This window comes from Plecotus auritus (assembly GCF_963455305.1).
Source record: "Plecotus auritus genome assembly, chromosome: 2".
Taxonomy (NCBI): domain Eukaryota; kingdom Metazoa; phylum Chordata; class Mammalia; order Chiroptera; family Vespertilionidae; genus Plecotus; species Plecotus auritus.
In genome coordinates this window covers 13,149,203-13,170,535 of record NC_137771.1, presented here as the reverse complement: position 1 = coordinate 13,170,535, position 21,333 = coordinate 13,149,203, and the positions used below count along the sequence as shown (strand labels likewise).

Below are 21,333 nucleotides of genomic sequence, written 5' to 3'. Positions count from 1 at the left end.
TCCACCCCACCAGTCTTCGGCACTGCAAACTCACCCTGCCTCTCCTGGCTTCCCTGCCCAGAGTCGAAGCCCCATCCCTCACAAGATGGCCTGCGTAAACGGTTTTCCTGGAGGCCAGTTATGATAAGCAGTTGTAGAAAGACTCAAACTCCTGCTCCCTGTAGGTCTTACCTGAAAGGCTGAGGGGAGGGGACATGAGGAGGGGTAGCCTGCTTGCCCCCGCCCCCCATCCTCCCATGAGGAGCCAGACAGGAAGCCGGGAACTGAAGGGGATGCAAGGAGGCTCTTGTTTAGTCTCAAATTTTTCTTGGGGGGCAGGGGGGACTGCATATAGCCTCTCCAGGTAGGCATATGGTTCTCTGGTTGGTAATTTGGGACCCCAACCATCCAAGAAGACTGGCAGCTGGGCCTGGGGGAGTGGGCTCAGGGCTGCAGGGGTGAGGATTAAAGGGGGTGCATGGGCATAAGCCTGACCTTTGTCCAGGGCCAGGGTTTTCAAAGCGTGGTCCTCAGACCAGCCCCATCAACACCACCTGGGAGCTGTGAGAATGTGAATTCTTGGGCCCCCCAGACCTAGGGCATCAGAAACTCTGGGGTGGCTCGTAGCCACCTGTGTTTAATGAGCCCCCAGACTTGTGATGCACTGAGAACCACTGGTCTGGGGGTTCCTTCCCGGGGGCAGCGAGCCTCCTCCTCCCCAAGCAGGATCAGGCCCAGAAGAGGCCGCCAGCACTCAGGGAGCTAAGCCTGCTTCAGCCCGGCCTCGCGGGGTCACCCCAAAGCGAGCCCTGCCCCACCTGTGTGATGGGGAGATGCTCCCAGCCTGCTGCTGGCCAAACAGGAGCATTCTGGGGAGGCTGGGAGTGAAGGGCACAGACCCATCCCCGCTGGGCCTCGGCCCTGCTTGTGTTTTGCAGACGGAGGAGGACTACATTCCCTACCCAAGTGTCCACGAGGTAACCCGCTGGAGCCCCCTGAGCCCATCCTCACCCCCAGCTGGAAGGCACTCACACAGGGAGTCAGGATGCCCCTTCTCCTCCCTCTCAGGAGTCTAACCACAGTTAGAGACTCGGTTTATAGGCCGAAGACTTCAGAGCGCATCTGAACCCAAGGCCTCTGAGCCAAACATTCCAGCCTCTCTGCCAAGGTCCTGCTCCGAGCTCTACCTGTCCCCACCCTTACTCTCTGAGAATGGGACTTGGGGCTCCATGTGGTCTGGGACCCATGTAGTCTCTGGGTTGTCCCTAGGTCTGAGTTGGGGAGTTGTCCTGGGGTCCCTGGTGGCATGGAGTGTTGGGTGGCTTTCAGCTGAGTCCCCCTTCAGGTCCTGGGGCGAGAGGGGCCTTTCCCCCTCATCCTGCTGCCCCAGTTTGGGGGCTACTGGATCGAAGGCACCAACCACGAAATCACCAGCATCCCAGAGACAGAGCCGCTGCAGTCGCCCACGACCAAGGTGAAGCTGGAGTGCAACCCCACAGCCCGCATCTACCGGAAGCACTTTCTCGGCAAGGTGGGTGGCCCGCTGGTATTGGGGTGTGGGCCTGGGAGGGAGAGAACCCTTGGGCTGGGGCTGGGTGACAGTCCCGGAGCCTCAGGGAGCATGCATAGTGGGTTCACTCATTCATTCAACAAACATTTGCCGCAAAAAGCAGTCTTACGGCGGAATGGTCAATAGCAGAGATGCGACCAGGGCCTGCGTCCTGGCTCTGCCACTTACTGCGTGGGACTTCAGGCCAGTGGCTTACCTCCCCGCGCCTGTTTCCTCAGCTGTGAAAATGGAGGTGATGGCGGTACCCACCTCAGAAGGTCGCTGCAAGGCTTTCACGACAGGGTGCTTGGAGGGTTTAGAAAGGCGTCTGGCGCAGAGGGTGCCTGGCCCTGTTCGGGCACCAGGTTGGAGCAGAAGACAAAACATACCCAGGCCCTGCCCTCAGGCAGCTTGAGGTGGGGGTGGGAAGACGCAGTCATGTCATGGCGTGACCCGGATTGATGCAACCCTCACCCCATCACCAGCCCCAGAGCGGGGACCCTGCCTGGTCCCAACTTGTCAGAGGGTCACCCAGCAGTGTTCCAGGCCAGAGTCACTGGGCAAGTTTGTGGGAGTTGGAAGGAGGTCCCACGCTGGGCTCCTGTATGTGCCCAGGTGCTGTCTCTACGTCGGTTGTCTCTGAGGCGACAGGTGGTAGCGTGGCTCCAGGATCTCGAGGCCTGGGTGGGAATGTGGGCCCTTCCGTTTATTAATGGTGTGACCTCAGGCAAGTTATTTAACCTTCCGGAGCCTGTTGCCGTATCTATAAAAATGAGGTAAGAAAAGTACACTAAAGCATAGAAAACCATACCTGACACAGAGTAAGTACTTGACAAATGTTAGCTGTTGTTATTACATCTTAATTACTCTGTGAGATCAGGATTGCCTAGTCCAGTGATCGGCAAACCGCGGCTCGCGAGCCACATGCGGCTTGTGAGCCGCGGTTTGCCACTCTGTTGACTAATGAGTTTGCCGACCACTGTCATATACTACCCTTTACCTCTTTGCACACAATATGCCACAATTGCCTAATCCTCACAGCTTCCAACTACACGGTAACATTTAGTCTAGCCCAGTGGTCGGCAAACTCATTCGTCAACAGAGCGGCAAACCACGGCTTGCGGTTTGCCGACCACTGGCCTAGTCGTTTAGAAGAGGAAACTGGGGCTCAGAGAGGGAAGGTGACTTGGTCAAGGTCACACAATTACTGGGCTAAGAATTGACTTAGCTCTGGCTGACCTTGCATCAAGACATGCTATGGGAATAGACAACAATATTGTACTATCATTATGTAATGTGATGAATACTGCTACAGTGACAATCATATTACAGTACATGAATGTGTCCGAGTAACCTGTTATAAACCTTAAATTTATAGTTCTATGTCATATTTTTAAAAGGACATGCTTTGGGAAGGGTCCTGTTGCTAGACGTGTGTGTGCGTGTGCACACACGTGTGTGTTGGGAGGAGGGGTGATTCCTTGGGGAGTTAGGAGCTGTGTGACCTCAGTCTGAGCCCAAGGCACTGGCCTGGCCCTGGTTCAGGAGCCATTGCCTGGGACAAAGCCAGTACAGGGCGTGGGATCCTACCTCCAGCTGAGAGACCTGCATCCTGGCACCACTGTCCGGAGGATCTTAGCTGGGTCTGGCAGCTGGTGGGATCTGGGGGACTGGGTCGGCCTAGCACATAGTTGGCACTCAGAAAAGTTTGCCAAGGAACGACAAGTGACAGAGCAAGTGCCTTGAGCACAGAAGGATCTGAGGAGGTACAAGTTGGGCACGATGACCAGAGTCGGGTTAGCAACACAGGGCGGAGGGGACCCCGGGGGCTGGTAGAGAGCCAGGGCTACCTCTTGCCTCCAGGTGAGGTGACTGGGGAAGCACTGGGGCCTGTTCTGGCAGAGCGCAGAGGTTAGGATGACTTTGGAGACTGACTTTCTGGGACCCTGAGCCCACTTTCCCACTGCACCCCTTGAGCGCCTTGGGCTGAGGCTTGGGGTCTGGGGAAACTCCCCACCCTGAGGACTTGGTGCAGCCCTCCTTGCCAAGTGCCTGCCACTCCCTTTCTGCAGATGGTGCCAAGCACTTGGGGTTTTCCATCACTCTGTGCCCAGGCAGGGCTGAGGGGGACTGTGCCCCAGGTGTACTCGGACTGTCCCTGAGCACATCCCCGGCCCCTGCCTCCTTCTCTGCCTGCCCTCTGAGCATAGGTGTTCATGTTTAAACAGGCCTTACTTCCAGGATGACTCCTGGGGTGGGTGTGGCTGGGGAGCCTGCACACTCCCAGAGTCGGGGCTGGCAGGGGGAGCCCAGACCAGGTGGGGTGTAATCTCCCAGCACTCCTGGCCCTGGGCTTTGGGACTTCCCCCCTGGAGGTACCAGCCCTGGGCTCCTCTCTGGGGGAACCGTCCCTGCAGCAGCTTCCCCTTGTGGCCTCTAGGATATTTCTCCCATTCCTTCCCACCTGCAGCTTCTTCCGGTGAGGCAGGAGGGTGGGAACCTGCCCCGTCAGCCGCCCAATGTGTTCATGAGATGTTTCACTTCCTGTTTCCCACGGGCCCTGGCTCCAGGGGTCACAGGTTGAGCAATCAGTCAGCGTATTTTAATTGAGCCCCTACTATGTGCTCAGCGCTAAGAAAGGCAGGGCTGGGACACAGATATGGAGATACCAAATGTGGTCCTGAAACGGGTGAGAACTAGAGGGCTGGGGTTTCTGTAAAAGTTCATTGAACACCTACTCTGTGCCAGGCACTTTATTTCTTTCAGTCCCTGCCGCCATCCCACAGGTAGGAGGCCTCCCTTCTGGTTCATAGACTAGGAAACTGAGGCACAGAAGGTGAGGTGACCTCCTCAGGCTCCCTAGCCGGCAAGGGGCCAAGTGAGATTTGCATGCAGGTCTGCCTGGTGCTGTTGGCCGGGACACCCGCTGCTTGGTGAAGGACCCCATCTAGGAGCGAGCTGGCTTTCTCGTTTGGTCCCCAGAAACCCCCTGCTCAGCCTCACCCACGCCCCTGGCCTCTACCGCCCCCACAGGAGCATTTCAATTACTACTCACTGGACACTGCCCTGGGCCACCTTGTCTTCTCACTCAAATATGATGTCATCGGGGACCAGGAGCACCTGCGGCTGCTGCTCAGGTGAGGGTGGGGTGAGGGGCCCTGTGACAGCAGGGCGGGCTGAGGTCTTATAATCTGAGAATTCATCTCATTTTACCCACTCTTCCAGTGGAGGCCCAGAGAGGGCCAAGGATTTGCCTGAGGTTGCACAGCATGTTCGTGCCTGAGCCAGGCCTGGCCCTCCCTGGGGTCTTACTCTGGTGTGGAGGCGCTCCCATCTCCCTTCCCGCTGCCTAGCCTTTCCCCATGGGCTTTCTCCTCCCAGGACCAAGTGTCGGACATACCACGATGTCATCCCCATCTCCTGCCTCACCGAGTTCCCCAACGTGGTCCAGATGGCAAAGGTGAGGCCTCTGCTCCTTCATGCGGGGGCCCCCTTTGCACACCCCTGGGGGGGGGCGGGCACACAGTGTGAGGGCTGTAGCTAAGCCTTAGCATGCTCTCATCTTCAGCACCAAGTCCTAGCCCTGTGTGCTGCGGCCCCATCTCTGAGGTTCTGCCTCTCACATGTCCCATGATGGCCATGTGCTGGGCCCTGTCCCCTGCCCGTGTGTTTTGGCACTGTTTTAGAGCACTTTCAGAAACAGGGGACCCCAGTTCTCCACACCCCATTCTGAGCAGCAGTGAGCCCGCAGTATTGCTTCTACCTTGGTTGTTTTCTTTCCTTTCTGCACCGTGCCTCCCCCGTCCCTCCCCCCTTGGCCTGGGAGGCCCAGAGGGCCCCCCCTCCTCCCGGCTCCATCTCCAGGCACCCCCATATCTCCTCCTGCAGCTGGTGTGCGAAGATGTGAATGTGGATCGATTCTATCCTGTGCTCTACCCCAAGGTATGGCGGGCCCTGGGCGCTGCTCACTGAAGGTGGGTGGGTAACCAGGGCACTGAGCATTTATGGGCACCTGCAGTGTGCAGGGTATTTTTCTGAAGTTTCTCATTTAATCCTCACAATAACCCTGCAAAGTCCACAGTTTATAGAAGAGGAACTGGAGCCCAGAGAGGTTCTGTGTCTTACCCAGAGCTGCACAGCAGATAATAAAGGTCTGCATTTAAACCTAGTGTTGACAGCCTGGGGTGGGGGAAGGGAGGGAGGGGTATGCCTTACCTCTGGAAACTCTCCGTGTAATTTGGGGACCCTCCCAAGGGCAACTGGTGTTCCCAAGCCAGGGGACTTCACTGGCCTTGCCTTCCGACCCCAGAGGGAACCTGGTGAGAGAGAATAACACAGGCACCTTCATCAGTGCTGCCCACAGACAGCAGCGGCACTTCCAGGCGCTGTAACAATGTGGGGAAAGGGTCGGACTTCGATCTTCAGCGAGCCAGGGGCCTTCCTGAAGGAGGTGGCCCTTGGAAGACATGTGAACCCTGTAGCTCTGACTGAATTCCAGAGCAAGATGCGGTGCCTGAGGGGTTACGTGGTCCAGGAAATGTCCCTGAAGGAAGGGGCCTCAGAAATTAGGTTCCATCTCAGGTACAGAAGAGGAAACTGAGGCCCAAAGTGAGGAGGGAATGAACGAGCTCGAGGGCCCACAGCAAGTTGGTGGGCCTTGGCCTGTTGTAGACCGATGAGGTGGGTTTACAGAGGAGCCAAGGAGGGAGCTGGGTGTTGTGGCATCGAGTAGGGGTGGGGATTATATGCAAAACTCAGGAGCAATGGGGGTTATAGGCAAAACTCAGGAGCAGTGAGCTTGAGCTTTGGAGTCCAACAGACCGGAGTTCAAGTCCCAGCTCTGCCTTGCAAGCTGTGGGCCTTAGACAAGCTCTGAACCTTGGTTTCTTCATGTGCAAAATGGGAGCGGCAGGAATGTCTTCCTCATGAATTTGTTCTGAGGATTAAATGAGATGATGCTCGTGGCATGCCAGCCACAGTGCTTGGCACATAGTAAGAGCAGTAAGTGACAACTTGGAAAAGCAGTCTGTTCACCCGTTGTCCTCTCCCCCCAGGCTTCCCGGCTCATCGTCACCTTTGATGAACACGTTATCAGCAACAATTTCAAGTTTGGAGTCATTTATCAGAAGCTTGGGCAGGTGTGCTCACGTCGTCCCCCTCCCAGCTCCCCCACCCACCTGGCCCTGTACCTGGGACCTCAGACCTTTGCCGGGGGGAGCACCTCCCCAGGGACTCAGTTTCCCCGGGGCTGCCAGAGGTCCTCCTTCCAGCCTTCTCTGGGGTGGCGGGGAGGGGCGGCCCAGGCGCTGCAGCTCCATGACCTCTGCCCTCTGTGTCCCCAGACCTCCGAGGAGGAGCTCTTCAGTACCAACGAGGAAAGCCCTGCCTTCGTGGAGTTCCTCGAATTTCTTGGCCAGAAAGTCAAACTGCAGGACTTTAAGGGGTGAGCATTAGCGGGGGATAAACAGGCTATACTCTTGGGCAGGGAGGGAGCCCCTGTCCTGGCCCCAAGGAGGCCTGGCTGGGGCTGGAGACTGAGCCGTGGCCTGGGGGGCCTGGGGCAGGTTCCGCGGAGGCCTGGACGTGACCCACGGGCAGACGGGGACCGAGTCTGTGTACTGCAACTTCCGCAACAAGGAGATCATGTTTCACGTGTCCACCAAGCTGCCCTACACAGAAGGGGACGCCCAGCAGGTAGCCTGGGCACCCACCCACCTGCTTCCCCCCTGTCCTCCTGTCCCCCACTACCTGTCTGTTCAGTGTCCACCACATCCCGCTCAGTGGGCCCTGGGATGTAGAAGATGGAAGTGATCCAGTCCCCCCTACTTATGGGCTCAGTTTCCACATCTGTGAAATAGGATAATAGTGGCACCTACCTCATAGGTGAGCGTAAATGAAGGGTACACATATAGTGGCCAGAAGCGTGTCTGGTACAGCAAAAGCTCAACAAATATGAGTATTTTTACTGGGAGTGAAGGGCATTGTGGGGTCCCGTGGGGGTTCTTAGACTTGGCAGAGGTGAGAGTGAGGAAAAGCTTTCAAGATAAAGTGCCTTTTAGGTTGTGAAGCAGCTGGGAGAAGTGAGGGGGGTGTTCCAGGTGGAGGGAACAGCTTCTGTGAAGGTCCCGAGCTGAGGAAGGGTAGGGCGTGTTCTGGGAGCTGAACTTAGAAATTGGTCACTTTGCCCTAAGCTGCCTGCAGGACTGTCTACCTTACCCCACTCCACCCCCACCCCGGGGGGAGAAAACAGTAATGTGAGAAAAAAGTGAAAATATTTATTTCTTACTTTTACTGTCATTTTCTTTTCTTTTAAAAAGATTTTCTGTTCATTTTAGCCACATGAATTTATACTGGGTGGGACTTGTTTGTTCAAGAGGGGCCCTGTTTGGGGTATTTAGAAGAAAGGCTGAGAGGTAGGGCCTAGGGACCAGGAGCCCTGGGTTCGAGTCCCCTAACTCTGTAGGGCCTTGCAAGTCATGTCTCTCTTGGCCTCAGTTTCCTCATCTGTCACAGGATTCTAAGAAAACAAAAATAATTTCAAGACAAGTTCCTCACCACATTTTTGGAGGGAGAAGCAAATCCTTAGATGTGTCCCCTGCCTACCCCAGAGGTCTCCCACACCCCTGCGCCCCCCTCTCGCCCAGTGGCCCCCCTGGCCAGGTTGTGAAGGCCGTGGCCCTATGCTCAGTTGCAGCGAAAGCGGCACATCGGGAATGACATCGTTGCTGTGGTCTTCCAGGATGAGAACACGCCCTTTGTGCCTGACATGATTGCGTCCAACTTCCTGCACGCCTACGTGGTGGTGCAGGCCGAGGGCGGGGGGCCCGATGGCCCCCTCTATAAGGTGGGTGATCTCAGAGCCTCCAGGATGAGGCCTCAGTTTTCCCAACTGTAAATAGGGGGACTGTCCTGAGGGCTCTAAGTCCCCCTCTTGCTCCAGTGATGGAGGGTTCCCATCCTGCCCTCGCTGCTCCCCAAAGTTCCCCTCTCAAAGAGGCCGGTGAGCCTCTTCCCCCTTCATCATCCCCGATGACTCCTGAGACCCCTTCCCACCACTCAAAATTCAGGGCCCGGCATGGAGGACCTGAGATCCTGGGGTTCAATCACTCTATCAGCAGCCACTGAACATCCCCCACCCAGGAGCAGGCCCTGTGCCCAGCATGGGACGGGATAGGGAGGTGAATTAAGGGTTTCTGGCGGGTGTGGGGCCCCACAGGGACTGGTCCCTCCCTTCCAGGTCTCTGTCACGGCCAGAGATGACGTGCCCTTCTTTGGGCCCCCGCTCCCGGACCCTGCTGTGTTCAGGAAGGTGAGAGGCTGCCCAGCCCTGTCATGGGCAGGACCAAATTGGTGGGGGCGGAGAGGGGGACCCCCATTCTGCCATACTAGGTCCCGAAGCCCCACTGTGTGCTAGGGCAGCTGGGCTCCCCTAACTGTGCACCTGGGGCCTGGCTTTTCTGATTCTCTTGATAAAAACTGACCTTTATTTACAAAGTCACAGAACAAACTATGTCATTGTTTTACATTTTTTACGTTTCATAGCAGACTCTGTGGCCCTTCCTCATTTCTGTTATCTTTTTGACAATTAGTCTTGTTTTGTCTAAAATGTCTGGGGAGGGGGCACAGGTCTCTCTCCTCCCAGGAGCCACACTTGGAGCCTTGGCTTCAGTCCCCCACAGGCTGAGGCAGTTGGAGACCCCGACCCAGCCCCTTACTTCTGTGGGTTTGCTCTCCTGAGGGGTGGGCAGCCATGAAGGGCAGAAGGGGCCCTCACAGGGGCCTGGGCTGGGGAGCTGAGCCAAGGAGGGGCCCTGGAGTGAAGAGGGTGACTTCTGGGCTCCAGCATTTGGGGCTCGGGGGACTCCAGCCCGGGACACAGGGCTCAGCTCCTGTTTCTGTCCCCCTGACCCCCCCTCTCCCTTTCTTTTCTCCACACTGGGGGCTCCCAGGGGCCCGAGTTCCAGGAATTTTTGCTGACAAAACTGATCAATGCGGAATATGCCTGCTACAAGGCAGAGAAGTTTGCCAAACTGGAGGTGAGGATGGGCTGTTGGGGCCGAGTCCCTCCCCGCAGCTTGGAATTTCAGACCTGCCCCCCCACCCCAGGGCAAAGCCTGTTCAGATCTCGGCCTTAGGGAGGGCTGCCAGGGGGAGCAGGACTTAGGGCTGTTACGGCTGGGTGCTGGGTCGGGGGAGAGGATGCAGGGCATTTCTGGGGATGCGTGAGGAATGCCGGGCGGGGCTCGGAGGGGGCAGGCCGACGCAGAGGACTCGTGGGGGTGGGGACAGGCGGCCAGATCTTGGGGCCTGAGGGAAGCGGAGCGTAGGCTTGCGGGGGCGCAGGCCCACTCCCCACTCTCTCAGAGAAGGTGGCCGGGACTCCAGTGGTGGGACCAAGGGCTGATCACTGGGTCCCTCCTGACGCGGGCCCGGCCCCCAGGAGCGGACGCGCGTGGCCCTCCTGGAGACGCTCTACGAGGAGCTGCACGTGCACAGCCAGTCCATGATGGGCCTGGGCGGCGACGACGACAAGCTGGAGAACGGCGGCGGGGGCGGCGGCTTCTTCGAGTCTTTCAAGGTGAAGGGCCGGGTCTGCCTGGGCTCCGAGGGCCAGGGACCTGGGTGGGGCGTGGTTCGTGGGTATGGACAGGTGGCTAGAGGCGTGGGGTGGAGTTGGGTGGGGGCGTGGTTCTGGGGGGTATGGACACGTGTGGGGGTGTGGCTAGAGGCGGGCTCACCGAGGGGGCGGAGTTGGGTGGGGGAGGGGTCCTGGGGGGGGAGTATGGACACCTGTGGGGGTGTGGTTAGGTGGGGGCGGAGATGGGTGGGGGCGTGGTTCTGGACACGTATGGGGGTGTGGCTAGAGGCGGGCTCACCGTGGGGGTGGAGTTGGGTGGGAGTGTGGTGGGGGGGTATGGACACATGTGGGGGTGTGGTTAGAGGCGGGCTCACCGTGGGGGTGGAGCTGGGTGGGAGTGTGTGGGGGGGTATGGACACCTGTGGGGGTGTGGTTAGAGGCGGGCTCACCGTGGGGGTGGAGTTGGGTGGGAGTGTGGGGGGGTATGGACACCTGTGGGGGTGTGGTTAGAGGCGGGCTCACGGAGGGGGTGCAGTTGGGGTGGGTGAGTGGTTCGCGGTGGACTTGGGCTTGAGGGTGGGCTTAGATTAGTGAGTTCTGTGCCGGGGGTGGAATTTGCAGTTGGGACTGTAAAGTGGGGGCTGCCCAGGGAGGAGTTAATTGTTGGAGGCGGGGCCTAGGCATGGTGGCCGAGGCTCCCTGAGGGTTAGGCTGAAGGCTGGCGTGTCTGGGTGGCAATAGGGTGTCTCTGATGCCAGTGTGGTGGCTACCAGGTTAGCAGGTGGAGAAGCGAGGAGGAGGCCTCTGTCCTGATGGAAGTAAAGAAACAGAGGTCCTGGAGGGGCGTGAGCCAAGTGGCCATCGGAGAGGGACCTGGCCTGTGTGACCTTCAGCTTGTGTGACCCACGCTGGCTGTCTCTGGTTTAGTTTCGTGTTCAGAGCAGACTCCCTGGGTTCAAACCCCAGCTCTGTCACTAGCTTGATCACTCCCTGAGCCTCCGTTTCTTTGTCTGGTAGGGTAATGACAACTTATACAATTGTTGACATTTGTAAAGCAGTTAGATCAGTACAATAAAGTTAATGAGCAAAATGCAAAACTCTGTCCATCTACCTCAGCAACTGTTGTCCAAAGTGAGAGGCAGAGGGAGTTTCTTTTCTCCTCGGATAGTGCCCGGACCCCCCCACCCCAGGCTGCAGGTCCCCAGGTGGTGGCTTCCTTGCCATTGTCTCCTCCTCCCACAGGAGGAAGATGCCCATCCTCCAAGTGGCCAGCCAGGCCGGCCGGGCCCCACCTCATCCCAGGCAGGCCACAAAGCTGGAGCCCTGGGCTCGCTTCAGGGGCTTAGCCAGCTGCCCAGGCCTGCCCTGGACTAAAGGGAACAGACTGTCTTTGAGAAAGAGGCCTAAGGAGAAAGCCTGCCTCTGCCCACTGGAGACAGGGCAGGGTGGGGTGGGCATGGGTGTGGGTGTCTTCTTTGAGAGAGGGCTCCAGGGACCCCACATTGTGTGGGTGCTAGCTGGTGGACCTGGACTGGTCCGAGCCCACAGTTAAGGATTTGGGTTTGACACGGGCTCCAGACTTGCTTCTGCTTTGGTTTCAGCCTGTGTAAAGTGGGCGTGGTGGTAGTAATGCCTGCCTCGCAGGGCGATGGCATGAGAGGGCCGGTGCAGAGTGCCCGGCCCCCAGTAAGCATTTGGTATGCACTGCTGAGAGAAGCAGGGAGGGAGGCAAGAAGCTTTAGGAAGGCTTCCTAACAGGAGAGAACTGTTTTGGGAGGGCTCTGTGCACACTTCGGGCCATGACCCAGTATTTTCTTTAATACTCACCGCAACCACACGAGAGGCTCACAGGCTCAGGGGGGTGAGTGGCTTGTACTAGGTCACCCAGTGAGTTGGTGGCAGAGCCAAGGCCCAGACTACCCTTGGCACCGTGTGGACCTGACTCTTGTGTGGCCTCGTGGGAAAGGACTTCTTGCCTTCAGAGTGGCATTGGTGGGGAGGAACCAGGTGCCTGGGTTCCTGCGTTTCCCTGAGGAGCAGGTGTTTAAGAAGCCTGTGCTTCCTCCACCCCAACCCCACCTTCACAGCGGGTCATCCGGAGCCGCAGCCAGTCCATGGATGCCATGGGACTAAGCACCAAGAAGCCCAACACCGTGTCCACCAGCCACAGCGGGAGCTTTGCACCCAACAACCCTGACCTGGCCAAGGCCGCTGGAATAGTGAGTGCCTCCCCGGGGGCCTCAGCTCTCCCTGCCCCCATTGTCCTGCAAGTCTAAGGGTCCTCCATCCTGGGCTCTGGACTCCGTCTAGCCACTGCTGTCCAGGGGTGTCAAGGGCCCAGGCCATGCACTGTGGTGCTGAGAGCCTTCCATCTCCTTCCCAGCTTCTCAACCCTCCGCTCCTCCTGGCCCCTTATTCAGGTGTGACTTGGGGTCAGCTCTGGGGCAGCCTCTATATCACATTCCTTATTGAACACCTACTGTCTGTCGTGTGCTGGGAATTGGCTGCTGTGTGGGCACCTACTTGAATTTCTGGGAGCACCAACTGTGTGTCAGGCTGTGGGCATGCACTGTGTGTCAGGACCTGGATTTCTGTGTGAGCACCTGCTGTGTGCCTGGCTCTGAAACACTGGTGGTGACCTGGATTGTTGTGTGGACATGTACTCTGTGAGCACCTACTGTGTGTCAGGTCCTGGGCTGTTGTATGGGCATAAACTCTGTATGCACCTACTGTGTGCCCAGCCCTGGGCTGTTGTGTGAGAACCTTCTGTATGTCAGAAAATGGACCGCTGAATGAGCACATCATGTGTGCTAAGCCTGATGTGTCAGGAAGTGAGGTGTTGTGTGCGCATTTACTCTCTGAGCACCTACTTCTGTGTGCCTGGCCCTAGCCTGCCGTGTGAGCACCTGTGTGCCAGGGCCTATGTGGCTGTGGCTACCTAATGTGTGTCAGGAATTGTGTGGGCTTCCGTGTGAGCATCTCCTGAGTGAGTACCTACTGTGTGATTACTTACTGTCTGCCAGGCTCTGTGGGTTTCTGCTACTAATACTCAGGGTGGGTGTTGGGCAAGGCATTCAATTGTGGGCCTCTCTGCTTTCTGCCGCCCCGTGGCCACCCCTGGCACTGCACCCACTGCTCTGCTCCCCCGTCTCCATCCACCCTTCTTTATGCATCCATCCCTCCATCCCTCCATCCATCATTTATTGACTGCTGCATGCCAAGCCCTGTGCTCAGTGCTGTGAGACTGTGTCACTTGTGGTGAGAGGGACCTTCCACCCCAATTCCTGCCCCATGATCTGGCCTGGCCAGGGAGCAAGGTCCTCTGCTGTCCAGCACTCACCAAGCCCACTCTCCCCCGAACCCAGATTTACAAGCCACCCCCTTCCTTGCTGGAGTGGCCCAGCCTCCCGTGGGTGGCTGTAGAGGGGCCCCAGAGACAGGGCCAGGCCAGCAGCACCCACCATGGCAGTAACCAGACCCATTTTTGTTTTTGTTTTTGTTTTTACACAACTCTCCCCTCTCTTCATGTTGCTTCCTTTCCTTCCACTCTCTCCTCTCTCCTCGTTCTCTCTCCTCTTTCCTCCTCCCCTTGGCCTCTCTCCACTTCTTACATGTTTATATGTCTCCTGTCCTCTGGCGCTCCCTCTCCTCCTCCTCCCTGCCACTACTCTCTCCCTTGCTCCTTCCTTTCTGCCTCTCTCTTCCTTCCCATTTCTGTCTGTCTCCTCCCATCTCTGTGTCTGTCTGTCTGTCTGTATTCCACTCTGTGCCCCTCTCGTGGTCTCCTCCTGTGTGTTCCTGTTGCTGTATAACCGTCCATTTGTCCATGTCTCTGTCTCTCTTCCCACCTCTCCTCTCCTTCCCTTCCCCTGCCTTTTCTTTCTCTCTCCCAATGCCCTGCCACTCCCTTCTTCGTTTCTTTCTGTCTTTCGCTCTTTTCCCTGTGTCACCCCTCTGTTTCCCCTCCCGCCATCTCTCTCTCTCCCCGACCCCCTATGTCTGTCTGTCTGTCTGTCTCTGCCCCTTCCTCTGCTGCTTGCCAGTCATTGCTTATTCCTGGGAAAAGTGCGAGTAGATTCGGACGCCGGGGCAGTGCCATAGGCATAGGAACCGTGGAAGAGGTTGTCGCCCGTGGGGCCAGCGGCTCTGGAGGCTGCCTGCACGCGCTGCTCTCTGCTCACTCTCAGGACGAAGGCCATATTGGGGATGTTGCCCCCTTCCCCTGGGACAGGTCCAAGGGCATGCAGGTCGGAGTGCTTGCAGCTCTGATGGCACCCAGCACCTGCTTTGGGGCCTGGTACCTGTGCCAGAGCCAGTGCCCCCGGTCAGAGGCTTCTGGCCCTGTCCTGACCCCTGGGGTCCTGGTCCAGTCCCTGCCAGGATCTGACACCCAAAGACCCTCTGCCCAGCTGCACGTCCCCCAATATCGCCAGTTCTGCATGAAGTTCCATCCCTCTCCTCTGACCTGGCTCCCCCTCCACACCATGAGCTGGTCTGGGGGTTCCTGCCCTTCATGCCTCCCTGGGGCCCACCTTCCTGATTTCCCCAAGAAGATGGGGGCCTGCTTCTGTGTGTGTGCAAATGGGGGTATCGGTCAGCTGCTGGCCCAGAACCTCCCCCAGCATGGGGTACGGGCTTGGTTGCTATATCCACTCCCCATTGACCTTAGGCTGCAGGTCCCCTGAAGCCCTGGGGGTGGGGGCATAGCCATTGTGAGGACTTGGCCTCTCCCACCCCAGCGGAGTGGCTGCCAGCCCCTGGGCCCCAGCCTGCAGTGTGACCTCGCGGGGGGGGGGGCCCTCTCTGTGCAGCGGGAGGGCTTTCTCTGGAGATGGACGTTTTCTCCTGTTCTTTCTTGCTCGTTGCCTCTGCTTCAGGGCCTGGAGCAGCAGGGCTCAGGGTGGCATGTGGGGGGCACCAGGACTCCCAGGGCAGGTGGGCACTGAGTTGGGGGCTCTCCTCGCAGTCACTGATTGTCCCTGGGAAGAGCCCCACGAGGAAGAAGTCAGGTCCGTTTGGCTCACGCCGCAGCAGCGCCATCGGCATCGAGAACATTCAGGAGGTGCAGGAGAAAAGGTGGGTGGAGCGGGTGGCTGGGACGGGTCTGTCTCCTCTGACCCCCATTCAGGGGCAAAGCAGAGCAGGCAGGAGGGAGTGCCTACCCTCTGCCCCTCTGTCCCTCCCTGGTGACAGCTGTACACTCAAGTTCCTGCTGTGAGCCAGGCACCCTGCCAGCTCGTCACCTAACGTAAAATGCTTTCATCTGCTCAGCAGTTGTGCTGGCTCCTTGGGGTCCCACCTTGCACACCAGGACGCTGTAGGTCAGCGGGCTCGGGGCTTGCCCAGCTCACACAGCCAGTGGGGGGCAGAGCTGGGATTTTTGGCTCGTCTGTGGGGGTCTGCGAGTACATCTGTGTGGGCAGCGGTGGGCAGCATGCCGTATTAACAGCATGGCAGCTCCTGGGAAGCTGAGGATAGTTCTTGGGTGTGAATCCCATCTTTACCACAATGGGGCTGTGTGACCTTGGGAAAGTCACTGCACTTCTCTGAGCCTCACTGTCCCAGTCTGAAAAGTGAGGATAAGAACACAACCAACATGATGGGGCTGGTGCGGGGGTGTGGTGCTATGCATGTGAAGCAGGGTGGTGGGCCCACTGAGGCTCAGGAATGGTGTTGGCACAGTCCTCATGGCCACGAGAGCCCGGAATCCTGCCAATCCTGGGTTTAAGTCTTGGTTTTGGCATGTTCTAGCTGTGCATCCTGGGCAGGTTCCCTCCCATCTCTGGGCTCCCGTTTCCTGATCCGTAAGGGACAATTACACCTGCTCCCTTGGAGAGGAGGACTTGGGGGTGTCCTGTCTTATGAAGGTACTCCGAGTTACCTGCCCAGGCCTGGCCAGTTAGCCGCAGGGACTGCTCTGGGTTTGGCCCCTGAGTATTCAGGGTGTGGGTATGAGGCAGGAGGTGCCCATGACCTATTCTCACCCCCTGGGCCTCCTTCTATGCCAGGCCTGGTGCTGAATCCCCCCGCTGCCCCCATGTGCCCCGCAGGGAGAGCCCCCCGGCTGGCCAGAAGACCCCAGACAGCGGGCACGTCTCACAGGAGCCTAAGTCAGAGAACTCCTCCACTCAGAGCTCCCCAGAGATGCCAACGACCAAGAACAGGTACGTTGGGGCTCAGGGCTCACCGGGCAGGGGCTTGGGAGTGGCGGGCTCATTTTTTCCATCCCCGCCTGGGCTGGGGGATGCCAGGAGCATTGACACTGCCACACCAGGGTGTCGGGGAGGCCTGGGCACTCTCTCAGGTCCTCCTTTGACACCCACCCACCCCCGCTCTGGAATACATTGGTGACCTGGGCATAGATGGAGGTGTAACATAACCTAGTAAGCTCTTTCCAGAGAGTTACGGGCAGAGGAAAACAAAGCAGGGGATGCAATGAAGAATGACTTGGGGGGGGGGGGGCGGGTGTCATATGGGTGCTCAAGGAAGACATTGACAAAGGGGTGAGGGAAGAGGTTCCAGGTAAGAAGCACAGCCAGTGCAAAGGCCCTGAGGTATGCTTGGAGGATGGAGGAAGGGCAGTGCATTGAGCCGAGTGCCTGAGGGGCCAGGCCCACGTGAAGGGTTGGGGCAAGGGCAGGAATGGAAGCAGGGAGGCCGGCAAGCAGGCGGCTCCTCCATCCAGCTTGTGTTGGCTGAGCCCTTCTTTGCTGACTGACTCAGCCCAGATGGAAAGTCAGGCAGGTGAATAGAGAAGCAGGCAAGGGTGACAGGGATGGTGAGGGACAAGGTGTGCAGGACCCAGAGCGGGGAGGGCCACCCTACCATGCGAGGAGGAATCAGGGAGGGCCTCGCTGAGTGGGGGGCCCTTGCTGGTTTTTGAAAGATTAAATTGCTTTGAGGGGTTTGAGGGGAGAGTGAGATTCCCATCAGGAAACACAAACTCCTGAGCATGGAACAAAGTTGGGGGAGGGCTGAGAGCACACGGTGGAGTTGGGAGCTGGGTGCTGCCTGTTCTCCCACCTGCGGCTGGGTGACTTTGGACTGTGTGCCTACCCTCTCTGTGCCTTGGCGTCTCCCCATCCGTAGGATGGGTCCAGTAATGATAACAATGGGATAATTCAGGCAAAAATAACGTGGAACAGTGTGTGGCACAGAGCAAATGTGCACTACATGGTAATACTGTTAATAGTTATTATCGAGCACCAAATCAAGGAAATGAGACTTTATCTGGGGCTGTGGGAGCCCTCAGAGGGTTTTAGCAGGGGAGGGCCAGGACCAGGTCTGCATATGAAGAAGGACAGTGGCAGGAGGAGGCTCAGAGGCCTGGGGAGCTATAAAGCAACCACAAAGGTGCTGGGCCGGCTGTAGGCAGGCCTCCCTGGGCCCGGAGGGCAGAGGACCGGGGCCTTGGCCCAGGAGGGGCCCTGAGTGGGTGCTGGCTGATGGGGTGCTGTCTGTGGCAGAGCGGAGACAGCAGCCCAGAGAGCAGAAGTGCTGAAGGACTTCTCCCGCTCCTCGTCCAGTGCCAGCAGCTTCGCCAGCGTAGTGGAGGAGACGGAGGGTGTGGACGGGGACGACACAGGCCTGGTGAGAGGCCCAGGGAGGGGGGTGCTCCACGGCGGCCTGCAGCGGGGGCTCTTTGGTAGAAGCATGAGCCTGGGTGTGGCTGAGATGCGATCAGGGGACCCAGCCAGAAGGAATAATGCAGACTAACCCTCCCCTGCTCTGACCTTCCATGCTCCCCAGGGCAGGGGAGGGGGGCCCCACTCCTGCACACAGAGCCCAGTCTCTGAGACCTTTGAAGACCCTCCCCCCGCCCCACCTCAGCCTCATCTCTTACCACTCCAGCCATTCTGCACTCCTTTGCAGTCCCCCAAACATACGAGGCTTACTCCACCTGTGGGCCTTTGCACGAGCCATTTTCTCTGGAACACACTACTGCCTCCTCCTTCCTCTTTGTCTGGCCGAGTCCTGCTCATCCTTCTCGGCTCAGCCTCACCTCGCCTCCTTTTGTAAGCCTTCCCTGATGTTCTAGTCCAGCCGTGGGCAAACTACGGCCCGCGGGCCGGATCCAGCTGTTCTATCTGGTTCTCTTGCTCTCCCCTCCGCTCCTTTACTTTGAATTTATATTAGTTCACACAAACACTCCATCCATGCTTTTGTTCCGGCCCTCTGGTCCAGTTTAAGAACCCATTGTGGCCCTTGAGTCAAAAAGTTTGCCCACCCCTATTCTAGTCCCTCTTTATGCTCTCACAGACCCTGGGCTTTGCCCTTAGCCCCCGTTTGTCATTCTTCATTCAACACACCTGCACTGGGCACCTGTTCCTTGCCGGGTCCTGTTCCAGGTGCTTCAGGTACAGCAAGGAGCAGTGCAGACCGGCCCTCCTGATGGGCCGAGATCTGGGACGACCATAGTCTCTTCCCAGCTGTCTCGCCTCTTAGACTTGGGTCTCTGAGGGCAGGGACCCTGCCCCATGTCTCTCGGTGGCTTGGCCCACGAGAACGTCAGTGAAGGATGGTTGAGTGAATGAATGGGCGTGTGTGGTGTGTGCCTGTTCCCACTCTGTCCTCCTGTGGCCTCCCTGGAGCAGACGTTGGTGGGCCCCCTCCTCTTTGCAGGGAGGCAAAGGTGGCCTAGAGGGGAGGGGAGCCAAGCCAGTGCCATGGCCCAGGCTGACCTCCCTCTCACTCTCCTCCCTTCGTCCCCAGGAGAGCATCTCGTCCTCAGGGACTCCGCATAAGCGGGACTCCTTCATCTATAGCACGTGGCTGGAGGACAGCGTCAGCACCACGAGTGGGGGCAGCTCGCCAGGTACCAGGCTGGAGCAGCTTCCCCGCCAAGCAGGGCCGTGCTTGTGGCCGGAAGGGTCAGGGCTGGGCATGGAGGGTGGAGACCACTTCTCATGCCCCAGGTGGTGGGTATGTCACAGCGGGGTCATCCTTGAGCCTAAGATGATTGGGTGGCTTGGAGGGCTGATCGCTTCTGGAAGGGTCTTGGAGCATGATGGGGGTGAGGGGGTAAAGAAGGGGAGTGAGAGTGGGGTTCCCTGGGGGAGGGACTTGGCAGGGTTGGGGAGCACCAACCAGTGCCAACCACCATCCATACCCGTCTCCCTGGTGCCTCCCCGCGGCCAGTGAGGTGGCTCCCTCCTGCCCCCCTCCCCAGGCCCCTCACGGTCACCCCATCCAGACGCCAGCAAGTCGGGGGACCCTGCATGTCCGGAGATCAAGATCCAGCTGGAAGCGGCTGAGCAGCACACGTCCCAGCTGGTGCGTGCAGTCATGGGGGGAGTCAGGGATGGGGACTGGACTGAGAGGTCCCGCTAGGCCGGAGGGGTTGGGCTCATCCGGCCTGGGCACAGCTAGTGACTTCTGCTTGCCTGTCTTCTGCTCCACGCCGTCTGTCCTGTCCCCTGCCTCGCCGCCACTCTGTCTGTGCAGGGCTGTTAGCCAGGCTCCCCTCGGAAGGTGACTGAGCAGGTCAGACCCAGCCCTCAGCTCTTCTTTGGTGGGAGAGGGTGGGAGTGGCGAGGGAGCGGGCCGGTTTCTCCCTGTCCCTCTGTCCTGTGTCTCGGCTGAGAGCTTTGTATCTGGGTTCGAATCCTCTGCCACTCAGATACTGAGTGACTTGGGCAGGTCCTTGGCCCCTCTCTGGGCCTCAGTTTCCGTGTCTGTGCAATGGGGCTAATAAATGCTTCCTCACTTCTGCCCACAAGCTGCTGGGAGGATTTGGTGGGAGCCTGAAAGGGACTTGGGAGTTGCTGGGAGGGGTGGGTCTGGGGGGTTCCCAGTGGGGTGGAAAGACCTAGAGCCTGGAGCTCTGAGGGTGGGCCTGCCTCCCTGCTCCGAGGTGTCTCCATCTCCCTTTACCCTACAGATGAGGTCGAAGAAACACAAGGTGAAGATGCTGTGTCAAATCCAGGCAGATAGGACCTCTGCCCCCAAGGCCACCTCCAGCCTGTGGGCTGCCCCCTGTCTCCCCAACCCTCCCCTTGGCCCACCATCTGGGCTGTCTCTGCAGGGCGGAGCCATCCAGACCTGGGAGCGGGGAAGCTGCTGGCATCGTCCTCACTCCCCGGGCTGGGGGCCAGGCTGGGCAGGGCGTGGTCAGTTGCAGCAAGACTCCAGGCCTGGCTCGCCCCGACCTGGGCCCTCCATCACACCTTGGTGCCCCTCTCGACTCAAGGGGGGCAAGATGAGAGGGGGGACCGAGGTCTCTCAGCGCATACGGAGCCTCCAGGCCGCGGGGGGTGAGATGTGATGGAGTGAGCCCCGGTTGGGAATCCTGAGTCCTGGCTTCCAATTTGGGTTCTGCTGTGCGGCTCTGGGCTCTGTCTGGGCACCTCTGCTGCCCATGGACAAGATCACCTCAGAGGTCACTGAAGACTGCGGTTCCATGCACCTGCCCAGAATGGGAGACTGTCCTCCCAGCGGCCTCCCGTCACCCTATCCTGCTTCGTGGGGCTCTGGGGCCCCCGGTGGGCTGAGGGGCAGGGAGCTGGCGATGCCTCTCGCCCCTCCTGGACCCTCCAGCTCTGCCACCGATCTGCCGATGCCCTGTCCACTGCCTCCACGTGACAGACAAGCGGCCCCCTTGTGGGAGGAGGGAACCTCCCCGGCTCCTCAGCCAGCACCCAGCTTCACCTCTGCCATCCCATGTTCTGGGCGCTCCGGGCTGAGTGGTCTCGGCTGGCCTGGAGTTACAGGTCTCGCCTTTGCGACCCCCCATTCCCATGGAGGGGGCCGCCAGGCATAGCTGCTGTAAGTCCACTTCTTGTGTGTGTGTGTGTGTCCACACTTTTTAGGCGCCACGCCAAAGGCCAGCCTTCCCGCCCCAACACCCATCTGGGAAGCCCCCGTGGCTGTGTGTATGTTGGTAACGGTTGTACAAAATAAATTCTATTTATCGCTATTGTACCCCGAGATGGACCTGGCTTTGCATGAACGCTGCTCCGATCTACCCCAGGTCTCACTGGCACTAAGATGGAGGGAGGGCCTGTCCCCCAAACCCCCATCAGAGCTGCTGGGCCCAGGGCACCTCCGAGGCCAAGCCACAGGCTCTGTATCCACCAGCCGTGGCCGCCTCCCCAAGGCGCTGGCTGTGCTTCCCTCCGCGCTGGCCCCTTCTCCACAGGGGAGAACGCAGCTTTGAATTGACCCAGGTTTGAGTCCGGCACCATCTGCTCGCCGGGTGGCACTGGGGAACTTATTAGCTTCTCTGAGC

At 58.8% G+C, this 21,333-nt stretch overlaps 1 protein-coding gene across 22 annotated transcripts in view; it reads left to right on the top strand.

The window, feature by feature from the left end:
* RAP1GAP (RAP1 GTPase activating protein) overlaps positions 1 to 21,019 on the top strand; it is a 68,094-nt gene extending 47,075 nt beyond the window's left edge. For 6 of the 22 annotated variants that reach the window (XR_013959958.1, XR_013959960.1, XR_013959961.1 and 3 more), the window contains 21 exons: positions 918 to 956; positions 1,325 to 1,510; positions 4,562 to 4,665; positions 4,910 to 4,988; positions 5,417 to 5,470; positions 6,583 to 6,666; positions 6,871 to 6,971; positions 7,093 to 7,222; positions 8,217 to 8,372; positions 8,766 to 8,837; positions 9,478 to 9,564; positions 9,969 to 10,106; positions 12,194 to 12,325; positions 14,150 to 14,227; positions 15,073 to 15,182; positions 16,157 to 16,270; positions 17,573 to 17,696; positions 18,819 to 18,921; positions 19,245 to 19,379; positions 19,551 to 19,589; positions 19,987 to 20,086. Coding sequence is in view for 10 of the 22 variants with exons in the window: in XM_080656885.1 (XP_080513011.1) it covers positions 918 to 956; positions 1,325 to 1,510; positions 4,562 to 4,665; positions 4,910 to 4,988; positions 5,417 to 5,470; positions 6,583 to 6,666; positions 6,871 to 6,971; positions 7,093 to 7,222; positions 8,217 to 8,372; positions 8,766 to 8,837; positions 9,478 to 9,564; positions 9,969 to 10,106; positions 12,194 to 12,325; positions 14,150 to 14,227; positions 15,073 to 15,182; positions 16,157 to 16,270; positions 17,573 to 17,696; positions 18,819 to 18,921; positions 19,276 to 19,379; positions 19,987 to 20,370 (2,379 nt within the window). In the remaining 12 variants the exon portion in view is untranslated. Of the gene's footprint in view, positions 1 to 917; positions 957 to 1,324; positions 1,511 to 4,561; positions 4,666 to 4,909; positions 4,989 to 5,416; positions 5,471 to 6,582; positions 6,667 to 6,870; positions 6,972 to 7,092; positions 7,223 to 8,216; positions 8,373 to 8,765; positions 8,838 to 9,477; positions 9,565 to 9,968; positions 10,107 to 12,193; positions 12,326 to 14,149; positions 14,228 to 15,072; positions 15,183 to 16,156; positions 16,271 to 17,572; positions 17,697 to 18,818; positions 18,922 to 19,244; positions 19,380 to 19,550; positions 19,590 to 19,986 lie in introns of all 22 variants that reach the window. The other 16 variants (XR_013959959.1, XR_013959962.1, XR_013959965.1 and 13 more) reach the window with 9 other exon arrangements.
* Positions 21,020 to 21,333: the final 314 nt, after the last annotated feature.